At 41.4% G+C, this 22486-nt stretch overlaps 1 protein-coding gene across 2 annotated transcripts; it reads right to left on the reverse strand.

Moving 5' to 3' along the window:
* Positions 1-1394: 1394 nt before the first annotated feature.
* On the reverse strand, positions 1395-15248 carry osgn1 (oxidative stress induced growth inhibitor 1). Of its 2 annotated transcripts, none has more exons than XM_020483258.2 (6): positions 14961-15248; positions 12083-12159; positions 8973-9109; positions 8350-8541; positions 7265-7356; positions 1395-5410 (listed from the first exon to the last, which is right to left on the reverse strand). In XM_020483258.2, the coding sequence occupies exons 2-6, from the start codon at positions 12138-12140 to the stop codon at positions 4360-4362; spliced, it is 1530 nt and encodes a 509-aa protein (XP_020338847.1). In that variant the 5' UTR covers positions 12141-12159; positions 14961-15248; the 3' UTR covers positions 1395-4359. The 2 variants fall into 2 exon arrangements, with proteins under 2 accessions (XP_020338847.1, XP_020338855.1); XM_020483266.2 differs by lacking the exon at positions 14961-15248 and adding an exon at positions 13006-14933.
* Positions 15249-22486: the final 7238 nt, after the last annotated feature.

Raw genomic sequence — 22486 nt, forward strand, 5'->3', positions numbered from 1 at the left:
CATGAAGCATGGAGGATGAGGTGTGATGGTGCTTAAATGGTGACACTGTCTGTGATTTATTTAGAATTCAAAGTACACTTAACCAGCATGGCTACCACAGCGATACACCATCCCATCTGGTTTGCCCTTAGTGGGACTATCATTTGTTTTCAACAGGACAATGACCCAAAACACACCTCCAGGCTGTGTAAGGAATGAGTATGTGTGTCCAAACATTTAACTGGTACTGTATATATAAATATTTTCTGATGCAATTCGTATGATAGGTTAATAATCCAATTCATTGTGCTTTAAGATTGTTGTGGTTAAGATCCTGTAGTGCATCTTTTAAAGGTAGACTCAGCTAAATTAAGTTGCAACAAGCAGCACCGCAGATGGAGATGACCGAGATGCACGACTTTGATTCACGCTGGTAGCCAGGGAACCAAAACAGTGGAAAAGTTGAGCGTTACACTTCAACGTTCTTAGTTGTTGCAGAAATCTACCCACTATACCGTTTACTTTCTGCATCTATGTCATATCGCAGAGTCTACCTTCAACAGCTGGGTTTCTGGGGTATGAAAAGGAAAATAGCCTCTAAGCATTTCACATTACATAAGTATCATCAGTAGGACTGCATTCCACATGGTATGCAAACCTGTTGCTAACTGAATGGCAAAGTAGACATGGAATCCTTGGGACATACCCCCCTTTGAAGTAGACATTTAAAAAGGTTGTGGTAAGGGTTATGGTTAGGATATGGACTTCCCATGAACCCAGATAGGGTTAGTGCAAACTGAATGGTTAGAATAGCCTGCCACCTGGTGGATCAAGTTAGGGAAAAGCCATTTCTTACACTGAGTGTAACGTGAAGTGCCTTTGAAGTGCAAAATACAAAGTCAGTCTTGCCCAAACTGTCCATGCTCACTACACACGCGATAGGACATGGAAATAAGTCAGACTTTGTGCTCTTATCCTCAATGTATGTATGCATTGTCGTACTCAATGAATGAGGCAACATTATGTATTTAATATCTGCCCAATAAAAATAATGCATTATTTAATTCAGTGCTAGTGGCATAGTAACCAGGGAAAAAACAGTTTGTTGAAAATAGTATATTTAATACAAAGGATCCATAGAAAAATCCTGCATTTGTAGTGCATGTATATCAACATGGAAAACACTCAAGTGAAATCATGATAGCCACTTATCAAACTTTTTGAATGGACATTTTCCCAAAAATAAACAACCAATGATCCACAACTCTCAGAATTTGGTTACAGTGGTGAAGAACAATATATAGCAAATGTGGACAAAAACAATATTAGATTCTCTGAAAATATTGCATCGGGTCTCTTTTCTATTGATCGGTCAGGGTTCTGCGGATTTCAAAATGATTGTCTGAGACCATGAATGAATGAAGAAAAAAAAGTGTATTTTACATTTATTTTTAAGAAGTACTTAACATTGCGTAATGGTTTAAAATGTAAGATCGGACAAACATCTGGCATGGAAAAGACCAGTGTAGCAAGTGCTAAGGAGCCATATGAAACCAACTATGTTGTATTTTTTCGTGACACTCATAGGGCTGCCTTTAAAGAGACTGTCAATAGTGCGCTGCATTGAATGTATTTGTAACTAGTTTCTCAACTAGATTCAATTAGACATGTTTAAACTGTTTCTGGTTGACATATGAATATTGTCTCTTAAAGGATGTCTTAATACATGGCCCCACAACTTTACAAGAGCATTATAGGCCTTCAATACACTTTTTGTACACCTGTGGAATAATATAATATTTGATGTGGCCACCTAGTGGTTGTATGATAAGTTTATACATTTCCAGTTTGGTAATGGCAATGTGTCTTAAGGCACTGGCTCGAGATCAAATGCTGCTGGGGCAGTAACAGAAGCTCAGAGTACGCAATTGGCCAAGGCACCATCTGGACAAACATGTACAAGAGAAAACCGATAGCACAAAATGACAATTCTCTCTGGATGATAAAAATAAGTGCGTTTCCCTGAAGCTTAATAGCTGACAGTACACAGTCTCCACCACCCAGACCCATATCAGTGAGAAAGTAGCAACATTTAGTAGTCAATCTGTATGTGAACGAATTAAGAGCGGTGTCTGGGTTGTCAAGATAATTAAAATACAACATTGGCTACAAAGCTTTCAGGAAAGTCACCCCAGATTGGTGAGAATGCATATTGGCCTTAAACATAGATTTCCTAATTAGCCTCAAATTGAGCATGATCATGGTGATAAACTGACACTGTAATTCTTAATTCAAACATATTACCTTTAAGTTTTTACTGCAAATAAATCAAGAGAATAGCCCCTTAAACGTATCGTCTGGTTAAAAAAATAGAGTAAAACAGATACATTTAAGGTCTAACAGATTGAAAAAATACCAGGAATGAAACAACAACAAACTCCGCTTGGCAAGCTTGAGTTATCTTGTTTGTGAAAGATGCTAATATAGACACAGTTGCTGACATAGGGATCATTATCGTACAAAGATACTTCATTTTTCATTGGATATTGAAGAAAGGCAAACATACAGGTCGGTAAAAATTAAATTAATACGATACCATTCTCATTTCAGAGAATCCATCAAACGTCATGGCATGGTAAATGTAATGTGTTTCTACACTTTCAAAATTGATTTACAATGGAAAACCAATGCAACAAAAGAGCTAATCTCAAAGATTTAGCTGAGAAGTTACGTTGGCGTTTGAGCTTTCAAACATTAACAAGAGGGGTATACAACAAAACAACCGATAGCTACACAGGGTTTTCCCATTTCAGCTCAGGCTTCATCCGTACTACGACGGTGGATATTGCTGTTCCGCCTGCCGCGAACTCTAGCAGGCTTATAACTGCATGTGGCTAGTTGAACCATGAACTCTTCATTGAGACAATGCAGAAACATCAATCCATGGGCAAGTCAGTACCATTTTAATTTGTGCCAAAAAGTTAAGTAAATTCAGCAGGCTGTTGTGTGAAATAGACTTTTAGGAGTGCCCTCTTTATTTTATTACTTTGCTGTGGATATCAATGCGCTAGCACCTTTATTCCACACTCCCACCAATAAAATAATTAAATTAAGTCAAAAAAGGTTTTACTGTGCATGAAGTTTCAAATGCATTTGTCATTACTTAATGTGTAATGTGATAGGTATTTTAAAATTACTATTTTAACAAAAACAATTGATTAATAAATATTTAAAATCAGTCATCTTCCTCAAATTAAGTGGATGATGACGCAATCTTGGGGAGAGTGAGGGAATCTGATTTTATTGGTCCTCAACTCGTGGCTAAGACACTTAATTCAGGATAAATGTAGTTAGACCAGAGTTAACCTGCCCTGGAGCAGGTTAGTTCTGAAGGATTCGTGGCCATAGAACATTTACCTGGCTAAAAGGTGAGCCACTTTCATGGTACTGGTTATCCCAAGTTGAACTCAGAGTTACCTTGCTAACTAACTCAAACTACATATGTAGTATAGGGCTAGCATACTTGATGAGGAACCAAATAGAGCCCCACAGTGGAGGTGTCATAATACCCATAAAATCTAGTGGTCAAACAGGGAAATGGCTCCAACTGTTTTTCCACCATACATTTTTCCCATAGGGGATTTTTAGAAACACTTAAAATAAGTGCTGTGTTTCATGTAGGCTTACCTTGGCATGACGCTTGGATAACCATGTAAATCGCTCTAGGACAAGGTGACTTTTATCAATATATTAGGTCCTATTTACTGATTCGAAAATGCTAATTCACATCAAAGCAGACATCATGCAAAACTACAAATCTCTATCTGACACCGTTGCTAAGAGGTATTGTGTCAATTTAAAATTACACAAGCCAGATCACAGAATTGTCCATTTAAATACATTTGGCCAATTTCTTAATTACTACATTTAGCTAACATAGTTCATCCAGATATTCTTATCTTTGCCTCGAGTCAGCAGTCTCATCCAGATAATAATGGCATTTATAGTTCATCCCCTATGGGAAAAATGACGTAAAAACTATTGGAACCTGTTTGACCGCTATGTTCTATGGGTATTATGACTCATACTGTGGTACTCTATACTCATTGGATTCTACCCTTGCACCATATGATTAGCTACACATCAACCCGGCCTAATCTCCTGCCCTGGTAAAAATATTAAATTAATCTCACAGCGGAGCCAGAGAGAGTGGCAATGTCCTTTGAGGAATATTGGGACTGGTGCAGGTCGTATTGTCACAGATTGCGCTTCAGTCTTTTAGCCTGAGCTGACCAGCCCAGCCTACATAATAATAATAATAATAATAATACAGGCCTTAGGAGCAGTTTACTCCTGTCGCAACCCGTAACCCCTAGGAGTCTAGGACACACGCAGGGTGGTGCGATTCTCCTCCTTGGCCCGCTGCTTCTTGGCGAGGTCGCTAGCGATGGCTAAAGCTCCCCCCTTGAGGAAGCGGACAAAGTTCTCCCCAACTAGAGGCCCCATGGCGTACAGCCCCCCCTCTGACACCGACTCGTACGTGTATGGGTCAACTTCCAGGGGGTTCCGCCGGCACGTGATTGGCTCCTGGGGGTTGAGGCCGAGGGGCCGTCCGTTCTCAGGGAGGAAGGACAGGTTGGGGTGGGCGCCAATCAGCACCAGGGCCATGGAGACCTGCAGCACGGTGCGACATCCGTCCTCCCCCTCCAGCACGCACTTCCTGTCAGGCTTGAAGGCCACCACCCGGTGTTTGGGCAGGCTGACGTAGCCTGGGTAGGAGCCAGTAGACATGGAGGCGGTGTTGTTTTCCTGTTGGTCAACCAGGGTGCCCGTTCCCCCAGAGCTGGGGATGTCTTGGCCATGCTGCTGCTGCTGTGTCATCATCTGGTGCACCTTGTGGTACTCAGGGTAGAGGAGCTTGGGAAGCTGGTTGAAGATGAGGCCTGGGTCGGTGACCGAGCGCCGGAAGGCGTGGTACACAGGCGTGTTGAGGTGGTGAGCTGCCAGGACAGCGTCGGCCGCTGTCAGCCCGGCTCCCACCACCAGTATCGGGTCTGAGGTGTGGTCCAGCTGGCCTCTGGAGATTGCTGCCTCCAGCTCCCAGAAGCTGTGGCACACGAAGGGGAGACCCTCACCTTCCACACCCAGACGGGCCGGGATGTCATGGGTGCCCGTGGCCAGAACCACATAGTCTGCGCATACTATAAAGGGGACCTCTGACAGACTTCCTTCCCCCAGCTCGTCAGCCTCCCTCTTCTGGGTCCCCTGGACTTTCCAAAAGGAACGGCTGCTGGCCCCCTCGCAGTTCACCCTCTGTATGGAGGTGACGGTGGTGCCGCAGGCGAAGCTGTCCTCCAGGCCCATCTGGTTGACATAGTGCTGGTAGTAGGAGGCAATCTCGGCGGGGGTGGCCCTGTCGTTACGGACGTTCCTGAAACAAAGATTTAAGTATGAGGGTCAGACACCAGTGTTTAAAATACACACACAAAAAGGTCCTTGGGGACAAAACCTGAATGAAAACAAAAAAAACAGCCTCACTCACCAGCCACTTGTCGTCTTTGACACAAAACCACATTTGTTTTGCCTCTATTTTCAATAAACCTAAGGCATTAATACTGGTAGCTAATCCTAGTTCCTAAGCGGCTCAACACAGAAAAAAATACATGCAAACAAGAATATTTCCCTTAAGTGAACACTCCGATTCAGTAACAGTGATAAGGTCAATCTGGAGTGGCTGATTCGACTGTGGCCACTTAAAGGAAAAATTCACACCAAAAACTGTATTTAGTTATTTTTTATTAGTCCACTGTTACTCTGAACAACAATATAAAACGCAACATGTAAAGTGTTGATCCCATGTTTCATGAGCCAAAATAAAAGATCCCAGACATTTTTCAAATGCACAGAAAGCTAATTTCTCTCAAATTTTGTGCAGAAATGTGTTCACATCCCTGTTAGTGAGCATTTTTCCTTTGCTAAAATAATCCATCCATCTGACAGGTGTGGCATATCAAGAAGCTGATAAACATCATGGTCATTACATAGGTTCACCTTGTGCTGGGGACAATAAAAGGCCACTCTAAAATGTGCAGTTGTGTCACAGATTTCTTAAGTTGAGGGAGCGTGCAATTGGAATGCTGACTGGAGGAATGTCCACCGGAGGCGCTGACAGATAATTGAATGTTAATTTCTATCATAAGATGCCTTCAACTTCGTTTTAGAAAATTTGGCAGTTCGTCCAACTGGCCTCACAACTGCAGACCATGTGTAACCATGCCAGCCCAGGACCTCCACATCCGGTTTCTTCACACTGCGGGATCGTCTGAGACCAGCCATCCGGATAACTGATGAAACTGTCGATTTGCATAACCTAAGAATTTTTGCACAAACTGTCAGTAACAGTCTCAGGAAAGCTCATCTGCGTGCTCGTTGTCCTCACCAGGGTCTTGACCTGACTGCAGTTCTGCGTTGTAACCGACTTCAGTGGGCAAATGCTCACCTTCAATGGCCACTGGCATGCTGGAGATGAGTGCCCTGCACGGATGAATCCCGGTTTGAACTGTACCAGGCAGATGGCAGACAGCGTGTATGGCGTTGTGTGGACGTGTGGTTTGCTGTTGTGAACAGAGTGCTCCATGGTGGCGGTGCAGTTATGATATGGACAGGCATAAGCTACAGACAACGAACAAAACTGCATTCTATTGATGGCAATTTAAATGCACAGAGATACCGTGACAAGATCCTGAGGCCCATTGTTTGTGCTTTTCATCCGCTGCCATCAACTCATGTTTCAGCATGAGCACGGCCCCATGGCACAAGGATCTGTACAGGATTCCTTCGCACAGCCATTGAAGAAGAGTGGGACAACATTTCACAGGCTACAATCAACAGCCTGATCAACTCTAAGGAAAGGAGATGTCACGGTGTACGAGGCTGACTGGTTCTGATCCACGCCCCTACCTCAAGGTATCTGTGACCAACAGATATATCTGCATCCGTCATGTGAAATTCATAGATTAGGGGCAAATTAATTAATTTCAATTCAATTATTTCCTTATTTGAATTGTAACACTTTGAAATGGTTTGATTTTTGTTCAGTGTAATACAGTGCATGTCAGGATTCAAGATATTGAACTTAAAAAAAGGAAAGTGTCACCTGCTGCAAAACACATCATCATCATGATGTGGCAAGTGAATCTTTGCTTCTGTGGATGAATGAAAAAAATACCAAAAGAAAAGTAAATTTTGTCCTTAAATGGTACTGTAGCTTGCCAGGAGGACCCACCTGCGTTTTTCTCTCATCCACTCCTTAAGCTTCAGGCCGGGCAGTTCCATCCAGTTAGCCAGGCTGAGAGTGAGCATGGAGCCTTCCATCGCCTAAGGAGACAAACACACAACACACCAGCACCATTAACCACAAGGCTGAAAGCCACATATGCAAACCTTTGTGTCCCAAATGGCATCCTATTTCCTAGAAATGGTGTTACTTTTGGCCAGGGCCCAAAGTGTTCTGGTCAATGGTCATCAGATGCATATTTCACCCACCCACTTTTCCCCCAGAAAGCAATGGTCTGCCATTGTCCCTTGCTGTTTTACATGCCAGTGTATTTGCAGGTATGCAAACTACAGGTGGTTTTACGAGCTACATGCCATTAGTTAGCCATGACATATAAACAACATTTTTCACTAAGTATACTATGTAAGGAATTTACCAAGAGATTGACTATAACTATCCATCTCAAACGAAAAAACGATTACACAAAATAGTAAAGCTGTCAATCAAAATCAGTGGAGTTCATGTCAAGAACATGGAAGTGCTGTTCTTGGAGAGAGTGTCAAGGGTAGAGGTCGACCAATTATGATTTTTCAACGCCGATACCAATTATTGGAGGACCAAAAAAGATGATGCCAATTAAATCGGCCAATTTTGTATTTATTTATTTGTAATAATGACAATTACAACACTGAATTAACACTTATTTTAACTTTAATGTTTAACTATGTTCTGTATAGACCCCAGGAAGAGCTGCTTCAGCAACAGCTAATGGGGATCCTAATAAAATACCAAATAACTAAGGCCATTTTCCACTTGACAAAAACAGACTTCAGAGATTTAAGGCTGTGACAGACCAATTCTAAATGTTAGCAAAGAATGTGTTTATGACCCAATTTTTTACCCAATTGCAAATCACCACCTGGCCCCTTCCAAAAAGATCCTTGTGTATATCTGAAAATGATTAGATTGTTGTGAGCAACATCACAAGGACAAGTTAGAATTCTTGGAATAACCAATCCTTTTTTAGATCTGCACAAAGTGGGGACCAGGGGCTCAACATTGTATTGGGCAATTATTATGGACTGGGCACTTACATGCCAGGCTCCTCCTGGAGGTCCTTTGCCAAGCACCAGGTGAGGGGTTGCCCGCTCCGGTTCGTAGCGCCAAAGCAGGGGTGAGGCATGGTCCAGCCCAAAGTCACTGTCAGGCAGGAGCAGGGAGTCAAACAGCACAGCCACGGGGTTGGAGGAGCGGCCCTCTAGTCCCTCACACAGGTACTCCAGGTCCTGCACACAGAAACAAACACGTAAACAACTTAGTACAAAGACTGTGGTATGTAGCCCTACCTACCTATTATATAATTTGTTTTAGGGTAAAGCTCATTGAAAAACAAAAGGCCACACTTTATCAAGGACACAAATAAAGCTTTTTACTAAGCTTGTAACATGGACACAACTTTATTTACAAAACCTCCTGTAGCCTACATACAGACCTTACTTAGGGTCACACAAATATTTCTACTGAGCATACATACAGGTAGTAATAGTTGCATAACTACCAACAAACAATAAATCTTAATGGTAAACAAACAGACAGCATTTTACAGAACATTTTAACTAGCACCTACTACCACCCCGGGCAACAGTAAACCAACGCTAGGTGTAAATTGCGAATTGTCACAGAGACATTGTGAAGACAGACGAGGTGTCATTCTTACCAGCTCCAACAATGACAAATGAGGCTGTTGATCCAGCTTGCCTTGCAGTAGGGGGTTAGGGTGAGTGCCCTCTGGAGACAGGTAGGGGGTGTAACCCGACAACAGATATGACAGGCAGATGCCCGAGGGGCCGTTACCTAGGAGAGAAAGGGAAAGAGGTGCTAGTTCAGACAAGTTGAATACATTTAACCACTACAGTTTGTTTGTTTATGTAGGCTAGGCTACTAGGCTACCTGGGGCGGCAGGTAGCCTAGTGGTTGGAGCGTTGGGCTTGTAACCAAAAGGTTGCAAGATCGAATCCCCAAGCTGACAAGGTAAAAATCTGTCGTTCTGCCCCTGAACAAGGCAGTTAACCCACTGTTCCTAGGCAGTCATTGAAAATAAGAATTTGTTTTGCCTAGCTAAATAAAGGTAAAAAATATATAATAAATGTAGTGCCTTAATATTATGTAAGGCAATATATTAACATTAATTGGGGGCTCATACAGACTTTGGCTGTCATAAAATTTTCAGCCGGTTATTGCCAGGCAAAAGGCTGCTGGTCTCACGATAATAGACAGTCAATTAACATAAACACGTTTAGTATATCGAGGCCTTCACACATACAAGCCACTGATGCACGCCTTTGGAACGTCTACATTTAAGATTGTCGAAATCAATTTAATATCCATCACAATAAATCCATTATTTATTTTAAGCAAAAAAGTTTGCACTCTGTTCCTTGCCTCAGGCTGCACAGGCTATTCTAACATCAAGTGATTATATTTTCCCCATCAGACTATTTTAAATTATGTCTTTCCTAATAGGTCAAATTAGTTTTGGTTAAGATCGGCCCATTATAAAATGGCCAGGGGAAAAAAGGAGTCATCCATATGCACTCAAATAGTGAATGGAGGCCGCGTTCCTGCTGGTTCAATTTTCAAATCAGCCTGGGTAGGCTACTCTGGTTATTTCACTCCATGAATCAACCACTGTTTGAAGAGCAAGCAGCCTCTCGCTGCACGACAGGTGATATTCCACCCAAACTCTGTGTGCCATGGGCCCTCCAACCCTGTTCCTGCAGCTAGCCAGTGCTAAAACAAGTGAAAGTTGTTTGGGAGCATCAACAGTAACATGTTTTCACAACTAAAAATATTGCATTAAACTGTTGACAGCCCCTCTCTGCACAATCAAGAAATGAATGAAGGAGAGAGGGGAGGAGATTGAAATACGGTGGTGAGATTCTGTATCTATAAAGGTAATGTGTCAGTCTATAAATGATGAACATGTTTTTATGCCCTATTACGAGGCTATTCAAAATCAAATACAAATTGTAGGCTAACTCTGTTAGACAACCTGAACAAACAGTATCACCTAGGCGTTCTCGCCCAGACTAATGAATAGAAAGTTTGGCACGTTGCATAAGGTAACCAGTCCATCCGGTATGCATAACAACAGTCCACACTCAAAAGATGATTACAATAATTTGTTTAAATTTGAGTATAGGCTATACGTATTATCTACCAAAGACACGTTCAATATTTGTATGTATTTATCAGCTATGTATTGTACAACATTTTATAACGGCACAATCATTATTTTAATTCTGTTTTTTCCCTTCATTTTTGGGCTCATTTATAGGCCTACGTATTATCTCTCATATGCGTATGGATGTTTTGAATTATTCACAACCTTAGAAAGCGCTGTACATTTTGTTATGTTAGGCTTTGAAACCTGTTGTTGAACTTCTTTCTTCAAATTGATCAATCACAGTGAGGTGAGTTTTAAAAGCATGATACTGTTTTGATGATTAGTGTTTGATGCGACTTTTGATTGCATTTGCATTGATGTCAGTGTGGTTAGGGACAACAGGTCCATGAGTACCAGGCCATTAGCGACCTGATGGTAATTAGTGAGTTGGGTACCACCAAGCATGTCCGGAGTGTATAAGAGATTACCGTGATGTCAAATTTTACTGCAGTAATGGCTCGTGACTGCTGGTGTGGTGGTAATATGTTCACCGCAAAAGCCCTACATACAGAATGTTTGAGGGCTCATCAGGAATGTAAAAATCTGATATGAGAATCAACAATGAATAGCAGTCAAAAAAGTATTTGTATAAAAATATACTTGGCTTTTAAGAATGCCTCGCTTAAGAATAGGCTAAAAAAGTTGAGTCATTTGAGATAGGTGTTCTTCTTATAAGGGGAGCACACAAGGGCCTTCATTCTAAGAAACTAGGTTCTTATGGGGTCGTTCCACCTCAAAAAGCACAAGAAAGGGGATTGACACACACCATCTCAGACTGTTCCGACATTGTTGTAAGAAACATAACATTAGCATTCCTGCAACATTATTGTGTTGAAATATAATCTTGTCTCTGACATATTAAGGTAATTGACTGCAAACAAATTGACAATTTTAATTTACATGTTTCATATCATTTTCAATACATATAGTACTTAACATCCAAACGTTTCTTTCTAACTATGAGTAAGAATCCAAAGAAATGTTAAACCACCCACCTCACACCCAACAATGAGTATACAGTATCAGTTATCTATGACTAGGTTGGAGCTGTATTGTTTTTCATCCTATGCAATGTATTCTCAGTGAATTTGATGGTGTTCCCCCCCCCTGTTCATAGAAAATATCAAATTGAAGTTGTTAGGTTTATGTCCCATCTTACATCCTGAAAATACCATGTTCTGCAATAAATTATTTTAATTTCTCAGAGATCCAATTATCTTTCAACAAAAATTATGTTGTAGAAATGATCATCATAACGGTTTCTAACTACAGAAACAATTTTAGAACAATCTGAGATGGTGGGTGTCATATCTTGGAACGACCCGATAGCCTTGTAAGTCTACTAGGATCTAGGGCACTTGACATTTTGGTGACAATGCATCCTTTCACCCACCGTATGCAATTTGGAAATTGCCTCAGAAGAGAAACACTGTTGTGCAAAGTGTTACTTCCTTCCCTATAATACCAGTAGCAGTTTCATAGTCTAGTCCCTGAGAAGATCTTTGACCAAATTCCCTAGTGTGTAGAAATAACTTGTAACCAAATCCGGTTTTATAGTCAAGTCTTTCAGAGCTGAATGTGTACAGTAACCCCAGTCTTACCGATGACAACAACTGGCAGAATCTCTCTGGGAAGTATATCTTTATTTTGCAGGTCCATGGCTACTGTATGCTTTTATCTGCAGGGAGAGAAAAAAAAGGGGCGTTAACCATTAGCCTTTAAATTCCTGCTCTGGTCTTCTACTTCAGTACATTTCCACAGTCCACCAATGACACATCCCTGCCTGACATCATTGCCAAGCTGGTTTCCATAACTGCACATAAAAAGAAACAAAACACTTCCGTCTGGGCGAGACCAGCCTCCGTGTCCTCAAGTCAAGGTGAACGTGTACAGATAAGATAAATGTGGAACGGAAACTGCAGCTAAAACACAACTCAAATAGTTGAGGGAGAACACTTAAAATGGCTGGGAAGGGTCCAATAGTGATCTAATTTAGCCAGGAAGGGGGCGAGTACAGCTACAGTAGTGAAGTGAGTAATGGGGGGGAAGAGACAGGTCATACCAGAAAGCTCTGGGACCCCTACTGGATCCTTGCAGAGGCTTACAGCAAGCAGTGTGGTTATACAACTCACTTTGCATGTAAGCGTGACTCGGCAGAAAGTTTAAAGCGATAGCGCAGCAAGCAGCTTTTATATCATCTCAATCCGGCTGAGCCGGACTCACAATGCAAAGGAAACTATGTGGACTGACTAAGATTTGACTGTTACAAGCAGATGTTCCTTACCTTTTCTAGTGACAGTCAGTACAATATTATTTAAATACTTTAACCCATATTATTTATAGGTTTATATAGAACAGCTGGACAGGATTAAAGTGAGATATTAGCCTACCCAAGATCTAGGTTAAGATGTCCTTGTTAAAAACATATTTTGCCAGACCACAGCATAAATATTGACATTTCAAATGTTTTTTTCTTGTATTCATCCCAAAGAATTACATTGTGCTCAGTTGTCACATTACTTACTGTCGTCTCTGTCTGCCTGCCTTTCTGTACATGTGTCAGTCTGTACTTGTCCGTGAATGACATGTCAGTGATCAAAGCGTGCATACATTTGCAGTCGTTAGAGCTACATATTTTGTCTAGGTAGGTCATGCTGGGGGCGAAGGCTTACTTTTCTGAAATGGGACAACTAATAGCTCAATTTGTCAAACTGCAACTCTCCTGTAAACTTTTCAACTAAAGAGTATTTATGGTCAAATAAAAAATTCACTTGGCAGACAATTGTCTACAAAATATTGTTCAAGAAAGCAGTCATAACCAAACAAGTCAACTTTACAGTAAACTTTTTCTCCACCCACAGCCTTTTTTCTACGCATAGGCCTGGGGTAGCCCAAAGGCTGGCAGATGCCGATGTTGGGTCGTTTCATCTTAACGTCTAAAGGGACTGTACGAAGCCCGCTATACACTCGTATCCCCCATGGACCTGTTCGAAACATAAAATATTCAGGCTGGAAAGGCAACGTTTTCCTCCTTAACTTGATTTAATGGAGAGAAGGTGGAAAAAAAGCTGGCGAAATATGCATTCTTTATGAAACACCATTTTCCACCACCATCCTAGAGTGGCTAATGCTAGTTCCGGATGTTGCGTATCACGTACAGCAAATCAGGTTGCAGTAGCCTGTTTACCCTTTGTCTGAATGCTGTACTCAATGTAAGGAATTAGCATTAGCCACCATAGCATGGCAGTGGAAAATGGTGTTTCATAAAGAAGGTAACAAAATGTTTAAACTAGAGAGAAAATGTGATTATTGAAAAAATCTTGGGAGTTTGCTTAATTTACTATCATCCTAAATTAAGATAGAATTATTTTGCCATATCTAATTCATGATTTTATGCTACTTTCCATAATGTGGACAATATGTTACTACATTACACATGCAGAAGTTTTGGACCACATACAATTGAGGGGAATTACACTATTTTTTTTTTTTTTTACCTCAGACTGGTGATGTTAGTTTAAAAGTTCATAGTCATGATGACAAGATCAATTGCTTAAAACATATATTTGTTTTTTCCCCCAGTTGATTTCATCAAAATTTTCCAAAACCTGGCACTTGATTTTCTAACCCATAACACACTCATTGGCATAACCCTTCGACCTTGTTTTGTTTACCTCTGAATCAGAAGACTGACTATACCGGCACACTTTACAGTGACAAAACAAGGGTTATGACACATTTTTTCATTGGTTTTGTACTGTTGATTTCGTCTTAGAACACATCTAGGAACGGGTTTGCCTTGCAGAGTCCCTTTGGACGGTAAAATGAAACGACTCAATCCCGCCATCTGCCGGTATTTGTTTCACTGTACCAATGATGTAATCCTGCCAGAGCACCACATGAGGTTATGATATAACTGCGAACGACTCAATGCGCTATGATTTATAAATAATGTGCCATGTTAAACAAATTTAATACATGTCAATATTCGCCATGCTAGCTGAAAATGCTTGTCAAATTAGCTCGCTAGGTTCGAATGAATCATGGGTCCTATATTATAGCCAATAATTTCCGTCCATGCGCTACGCGAGACGTGCACAGTACCCGCAACCAAGCCCGATTGTAGTCTCGTAGTGGACCATCTGACTGCAGCCGACGCAGCCGACGCAGCCTTCTAACTGGACTGTAGCCTTCTAACTGGACTGTAGCCTAATTGTCGATAGATTAAAGTTACACACACAACCTGAATCTAACGCAAAACGTCTAGACTGATAGCCTTGTTTAAATGATTTAGATTTCTACTTCAATGCTGGGTTCCCGTCTACGGTTTCCATCGGCAACCGGCACATTGAAACCACGTCAAATTCGCTATTTACCAACAGACACATTAGCAAGCCTAGAAGATGTCGGAGAAAAGTTCAATGGGCCCAATAAGGAGGACGAAAATGTTGAAATATTGACTACAATGTTTCCACTTACCGATAGCTATGAAGACAAGGCTACCGCTGATATCCCTTAAACGTTGCTAGTTATCAAACGCCTACCCTTGTTGAAAACCTTCGATTCCTTCCCCAGGCAGGTTCAACCGACTGCAATCTCTAAAGATATGCCTCAAATTCTCGTTATGTGACTCTTTCACCGACATGTGTAAAATGCTGCAATGTTACGGTAACCCGCGATGGAGGAAGAGCATGAACTAATTTTATAATTCCTATTTGCGTTGTGTTCACCAGCCACTCATGGTCACCTTCTTCTTCGTCTTTGGGATTGGGTTGGTGGATCGCATCCAACTTTAAAGTGCATACACCGCCACCTACTGTACTGGAGTGTGAGACCAGTCACGGCCTACCTACATTAAATTCTCTTAATTATTCCGGTTCCTAAATAATAATAATAATTCCCCCAATTAACCCTACACCTATATATGACTGTTTCATAAACAATGTAAATCACCACCCCATTAACTATTTTGCATTCAAATATTGTATACCCAGGTACTTCTCTTCAACTGCCACCGATACTCATTAAAAACCCACTCCCCCATTCCACTACTTTGACCCTATTTGCTCCTGCACCATGTCAACATACTGGGATGATGGGACACCATTCCTCAACACACCCTGTAGTTCTTCTAAATTCAAATCTCGTATACCCAAATACTTCTATGCAGCTTCCACCACAGCATATATTTTCTGCGAGTTTACATTCCATTTCTGCAGTACAGTTGATAACCATTGCTACGAAGCCAACCTTACTCAAACATAAATCACTCATTCTCCTATCCCTCTGTGCTGGTAAAAATCTACTCACTGGGATCCTCTCAGGGTCCCTCACTCTTGACCCATCATCCTCTACTTTTTTCACTGCCTCAACATACAACACTTCCTGCACAACTCTGACTCTGGCCACTTCAACCTGCCTCTCTCGTCATGGTCATCTGAAGATAATGCTTGAAATTACTATAGGCTTCCCCCTTAATGATGCAATCCGCGCTATCTGGGATCCTTGGGACGTCCCTACCCCATTAAAATTTACATCTTGAATACTAGGGGTTAGGGTTTAGGGTATGGACGTCCCAAGGATCACAGATAGCACTGAACATCATGCAAGCAACTGGGCAAGTTTGTTTTGAATGGTCTGGTGCCGAGGGTGGATGGAGATTTCCCTCAAGGTCAAATGGAATGGTCTCAAATGGAGAACGGTGTTATCGGGGCCCGCAATTCGCATGCCTTCCTGCATGCGTTCACACACTTGCAGAGGCCACTTGCCGCGTTCACATCCTAGTTGGAACTAGAAAACTCTGAAATTTCCGACTTGCTGACTTGTTGAATGCGGCACGTGTTTAACTACAACCAGTTAGCATGTCGGAAATGTTTGAGTTTACTAGTTCAGTCTAGCACGTGAACGCGGCAACTCTCACTATTGAAGGTAGCTGAACCCATGGCTGTGTTCGAGAGCATCAAAACCAGGATGAGTCATGGGTAAATTGTGACTGACTGATCTATGAATAATATTGAGTAGTTTTTAGGATGCAAGGTGATTTGTAGTTCAGTCAGTTTCGACTTGCCTTTAAACTCAACTGCAATGTCGAACGAGCCCTGTGTGTCTTGTGTACTTTGTTTGTTTGCGAGTGTTTCTTGTTATAATCATTCCAAATACTTTTATATAGTCAACAAGTTTCTAAAAACACTTCTGTTTCTGTAATTGTAATGTATGCATGTTTACGTTTAAATGTTGTTTATGGTGTGTCTATGACTGAAACATTGTTTCCCCTGCTGCTTTCTTGGTTGAACCAGGTCTCTCTTTAAAAATATATTTTATCTCAACGAGCCTAACCTGGATAAATAAAGGATAAAAAAATTACATAAATGTCGGCATTCTTGCACATGCAGGAACCCCTCTTTATACTTCTATTGGTAGATTTTTAAGCTAGGTCTCCGGTACACAGGCAGGAGCACTCCAGCACAGTAGGTGGCGGTAATGCACCAATAACACAGGTGGGAGGCGAGGGCCGCGATCTAGGACACTGGTAGACACGACTAGACAGTGTCCTATGGGGGGTGATAAGAGACATATATAAGCCAAGGCAACCGTACCACCGTGTGGCTGTTGCCTAGCATTGCACGTCTGACTGACATGACACAAACACCTTAGTAACGTCTGCGTGACGCCTGTGTCGCATGTTAATAAAAGTCATAATGTGCATAGTTTATATTTATATTAATAAAATCTCAACCATATATGTTAGAAACGTAAAATTTTTCCCGTGCAAGCAGACATTCCGACGTAGCCACCTTGAACTACAGTGTAGCCTACGACTTGTGTATTTCCTGTTATCGCTAATGGCCTAGAAAGGATGATGTCCAATCTATAGGTAATCTGTCTTTCCCTCAACACCTCCTGGCATGGTATGTTATCTTTTCTCCCTGCATACAGATCTAAATGTTGTTAGCCAATCACAGACTGTGATGTTACCAGTTCCCAGTAACCTACATCAGAGAACCAATAAGGGTTGTTTCCACGGCTTTCAGTCGAACCAATAAGAGTTGTGTCCACGGCTTTCAGTCGAATATAGAGGAGTTAATTATGTGCTATTCGGAATCCTTGGGATGTCCCTACCTCAATCAAGTATAAATGTAAAATGGTTAAGTTTAGGGTAAGAACGACCCAAGGAATACGGATAGCAGTGACCGTTCACAGAGTGAGAGACTGGCACGGTATTTGAGAGCTCGGCGGCTTCACAGACATTCATTCGTTATTTTTTTACAAGAAGCAGAAGCGATTTGCAAGTGTCTGCCCTAGATAGTTTCCTTAGAGACGATGAAAATAATTACCAAAATGTACTTGATCCAATTGAGGAGTAAGTAGGCTATATTTAAGTAGTGATATCGTTAGGAAATATTTAGGCCTACTGTGTTAAGGCAAATGTGGTTTATTTGAAAAAATATTTTTTTTTGTTGATAACGTATTGTCGAAAGCATGTAGGCAATATTATTTACTGAGGAGTTCATATGCTTTCCCAGACAGTCCTTGCTATTAGGGATCCTTGGGATGTCCCTACTGCTATCAAGTATAAATGTAAAATGGTTAAGTTTAGTGTTAGTTTAGGGTAAGGATGTCCCAAGGAATACAGACAGCAGGGACCATTCATAAAGTGAGAGACAGTAGAGACAGTATTTGAGAGCTAGGAGGCAACACAGAAATACATTTTATTTACAAGTGACAGAAGCGATTTTCGAGCGTCTACCCCAGATAGTTTCCTTAGAGATAATGAGGCCTACTGTGTTAAGACAAATTTGGTTTATTTGAAAATAATTACTAAACACATGAATAATGGAAAAATACCTAATTGGCTGCTTATTACAGAAGGGAGGATATCAAAAACTTCACACTTATTATTCCTGGCATGAATTTACGCTTCAGCCTTAATTATGATAACGTTACCATCCTAACATATACACTTCAACCTTTACGAACAACACGCAAAGACATGAAAACTTAGCTAACACAGATTGCCTTCACTCCAAAGGTGTGTTGCTATGATAATAATCCCCATTACAACAGTTCTTAGCCACATAGTTCCGCTTGTCTTATCATTTCCCCCGCATAGCGAACACGTAAACAATTCAAACAAAAAAACAACGACATAGACTTACAGGTTAATTGTCAATTACAGGTTTCTTGATGATTTGTGTGAGATTGACGCCTTAGAAACAAACTTGTCTCCATTGACAGTCCAAGTTAATTCATGGCGGTATTTTATGGCTCTAGGAAGACGTTAGGTGACTTGGTGAGAAGTATCATCAGCTTCACAAGGCTTAATTCTGGCAGGAATCACCCCCCATAGCGTCCCTCGCTCCCTTCTGCCAAGCACTGCTTTCCCGCAACTCTGTTAATGTTACGGCAAGGGCAGGCAATTGGCAAGCGGGGTTAAAGTACTAGCAGTGCTGCCAACTTAGCGTCTAAGTCGCTATATTTAGCGAGTATTCAGACCCCTCTAGCGACACATTTTCAAAACATCGACTAGGGACAAATCTAGCGACTTTTTCTGGTGCTATTGGAGGCTTTTGTAGACTCTGACGTGAAAGCACATATCGTTCTTGCTCTTCTCAACGAGCAGCGGGTGCTGCGGGTGCTGCCCTGTCCCAAAGCACTCACAGGCGGCCCAGTCCTCGCGCAGCAGTCCCTCCCAGCTGCAGTCAGAGCAGGAGATGTTCACCCCTCCACGTCCAGACTGCAAATGAATCATGCATGCGGGAAGCCGCCACTGGCGGGATGTAAATGTAAAATGTTCTTTGTCTAAAATAAATCACTACACAAAAATAAATCACTGCATTTGACACACACGGCCTCAGTCACTTACTCACCTTGTCCACTGTGTGTGTGCCTCTCTGTGACATAAGCTAAGGATCTAGCTGGCTAGCTCATCATGTCTCAGTCTAAACTGTACACTCAAAAATACAGAAAGGAGTGGGAATCAAACCCTGAATTCAAAGGCTGGGTGAAGCCGTTCATTGGAGACGATACACGGGCATGCTGCCTGTATTGTAAGGCTGATTTCTACGCCAAATGCAAAACACATGACAACTAAAACATACTCAAAAGGCAAAGCCTTATAACAGTTCCACCCAAAACAAGCTGCCATTCATGGTTAAAAAAAAAATACTCTGCAAAAATGATTGAGGCCACCATGGCATTAGCTATCGCTGAACAACACTGTTCCTTCCATGCTAGTATGTGATCACATTGGAGAAGCATGTAGAGCTGCTTTCTCAAACTCCACTGCTGCTACCCACTTCAAAATGCACAGGACAAAGTGCACAGAAATTATTAATGGTGTCATAGCACCATACTTTCTGAAAAAGTTGGTCGCAGATGTGGGTGACCAGCGTTTCAGCCTCCTCCTCAATGAGTCCACGGATGAAAGTGTTTCTATGTACCTGGGGGTTGTGATAAGGTACTTTAGTGACACCAAGCAGACAATTGTATCAACATTTCTGGGGCTTGTTGAGTTGGAGGGAGGCGATACCAAATCTATAGCCCGTGCTGTTGTGGCTTTCCTCGAGAAGTTTTGTCTTAAAAAAGAGAAACTCCTGGGGATAGGGACTGACAATGCCTCTGTTATGACGGGGATTAACAATGGTGTCCATAAAGTGCTGAAGGAGGAGTATGGGCCCAAATATCAGGTTTTTATTCCCTGTGTGTGCCACTCTCTGCAGCTTGTTCATTTGTAGTTCTAAACATATTTAGGGTGTTTTTTACTCACTTTTTGTCTCTCCCACGACATTAGTCCTCTCTTCTACAGCGTAATCACAATTACATGCACATGGCCAATTATGCAAATTAAGTGATGATTAGGTGATCATTTAGCGACTTCTAGCAACTTTTAGGATAGCCAATAGCTACTTTCCTTACTGAGGAGTTGGTAACACTGAGTACTAGCTAGCTAGTACTCCGGTAATGTTATGGAGGTGGGGGCGACACCGGTAGCTACAGTAGTACACCGGTAGACAGTGTACTTCGTCCCCACCTCCCGAACACTGCTTTCCTGCAGTTATGTTAACGTTACGGTGAGGGCAGGTTCTAGGCAGGTGGGACCAATGACAAGAGTGTGCAAAGCTGTCATCAAGACAAAGTGTGGCTACTTTGAAGAATCTCAAATATAAAATGTATTTTTAATTCTTCAACACTTTTTTGGTAACTAAATGATTCCATATGTGCTATTTCATAGCTTTGATGTCTTCACTAATATTCTACAATGTAGAAAATAGTAAAAATAAAAACCCTTGAATGAGTAGGTGTGTCCAAACTTTTGACTGGTACGGTAGTGGAGGCAGCGCGTGTTTTTTTTTTACGACTAGCGGTAACTCTCTGTGGTTCTAAATCAATAGTTGTTTAGTTCCAAAATGTTCTAAACATTGACTTTCTTGAACATGCTGTAGATCATGTAACTGCAATATGTTTTGTGGACTTCTCTGGACAGATGTTGCTCTCCAGTTTTGTGATGAAACAAAGGTGTAATTGAATTTATTCTGCCACTGTGTCTTCTAATTGTTGTAGCCTTAGGCCTATATATCACAGTGTCAAGGCATATGAACTAACAGGTTATAGAACAAACAAAGCAATTATCACAACATGTAGGTTGTAATATGCCTTTTTTCCCCCCTGGCTTGGCTTCCCCAGTGATCTTACCCATCAAATCAAATCAAGTTGTATTTGCCACATGCGCAGAATACAACAGGTAGACCTTACCGTGAAAAGCCCTTAACCAACAATGCAGTTGTAAGAATTTTTTAACACTTTTTTAAAACCTTCATTTAACTAGGCAAGTCAGTTTAGAACAAATTCCTATTTACAATGACAGCCTAGGAACAGTGGGTGAACTGCCTTGTTCAGGGGAAGAATGACAGATGTTTTCCTTGTCAGCTCAGGGATTCGATTCAGCAACCTTTCGGTTACTGGCCCAACGCTCTAACCACTAGGTTACCTGCCGCCGAAAATAGAGTTAAGAATTATTGTTATTGTTTTTAAATAACACAATAAAATAACAATAACAAGGCTATATACAGGGGTTACCGAGTCTATGTCAGGGTACAGGTTAGTCAAGGTAATTGGTACATGTAGTACGGGTAAAGTGACAATGCATAGATAATAAACAGCGAGTAACAGCCCATGCACCGCAACTACTGTTAGAGACTGAAGATTGTATATGAAAGTATCAGAATGTATATTTATGTAGCTATTTTTCTATTGATAATGAGAACTGTGAATGTATTTTTCTACAAAGCAATTGTAATGAACCAGATAGTCCTTTGCCGTTTGGAAACATCTTTTAAAAGAAATGAGGATTCAGGAGGGGAATGAGAATGGACCGGAAAAAGCAGAGGCTTGCAGATGAAGGATCCAGGTGTTTGACTCTAGAGTTTGGGCTAGAGTCTCAGGTAGACATCCTCGTCAGGCCGTGGTAGTGTAAGGGACATTTTAATGCTATTCTTATAACTCATTTCTGTGTTATATTCATGTGCTGTTCTATAAACCAATTTCTGTGTTCATGCAAGTGGTTAACTGTACAAATCACACCTATCAGTAGCTGCAATTTGGCAGTACGCCCAGACGTTGTTTTGAGAACAAACAAAAGATATCTCAGTTTCAAGGTCTCAGCTTAGAAAGAAGCCTTGTGAGGTGTTGGTCCGTCACATGTTATGAAACAGTATCGGTCACATGAATAGACCAAACCGGTAATGATTCATTAATTGTGCTAAATCATGCAAATATAACTTGTCTGTGTATAGCCGTATATAAGACAACTGTTGGGACTGCCCCAGCAGAGTTTTCTGACAGACATGTGTGCTATGGTGCAATGAGTTGGTTGGAACCTCTCTAGCGTGCTGACAAATAAACTATGATTAATTCAAGATTGACTTTGAGTGTCCCTGTGTAAGAATTTCCACGACAGTAGTTAGGCTGCTGTGGTGACAGCGATCCATAGAAGAACCTAAGAGATA

Source organism: Oncorhynchus kisutch, linkage group LG1 (genome assembly GCF_002021735.2).
Source record: "Oncorhynchus kisutch isolate 150728-3 linkage group LG1, Okis_V2, whole genome shotgun sequence".
Lineage (NCBI taxonomy): Eukaryota > Metazoa > Chordata > Actinopteri > Salmoniformes > Salmonidae > Oncorhynchus > Oncorhynchus kisutch.

Coding starts and splice junctions, on each gene's coding strand:
- osgn1 (XM_020483258.2), bottom strand. CDS start 12,140: ATGGACCTGCAAAATAAAGATATACTTCCCAGAGAGATTCTGCCAGTT. Junction 9,110..12,082: donor TCTGCCAGTTGTTGTCATCG/GTAAGACTGGGG, acceptor TTTCTCTCCTAG/GTAACGGCCCCTCGGGCATC. Junction 8,542..8,972: donor ATTTGTCATTGTTGGAGCTG/GTAAGAATGACA, acceptor TTCTGTGTGCAG/GACCTGGAGTACCTGTGTGA.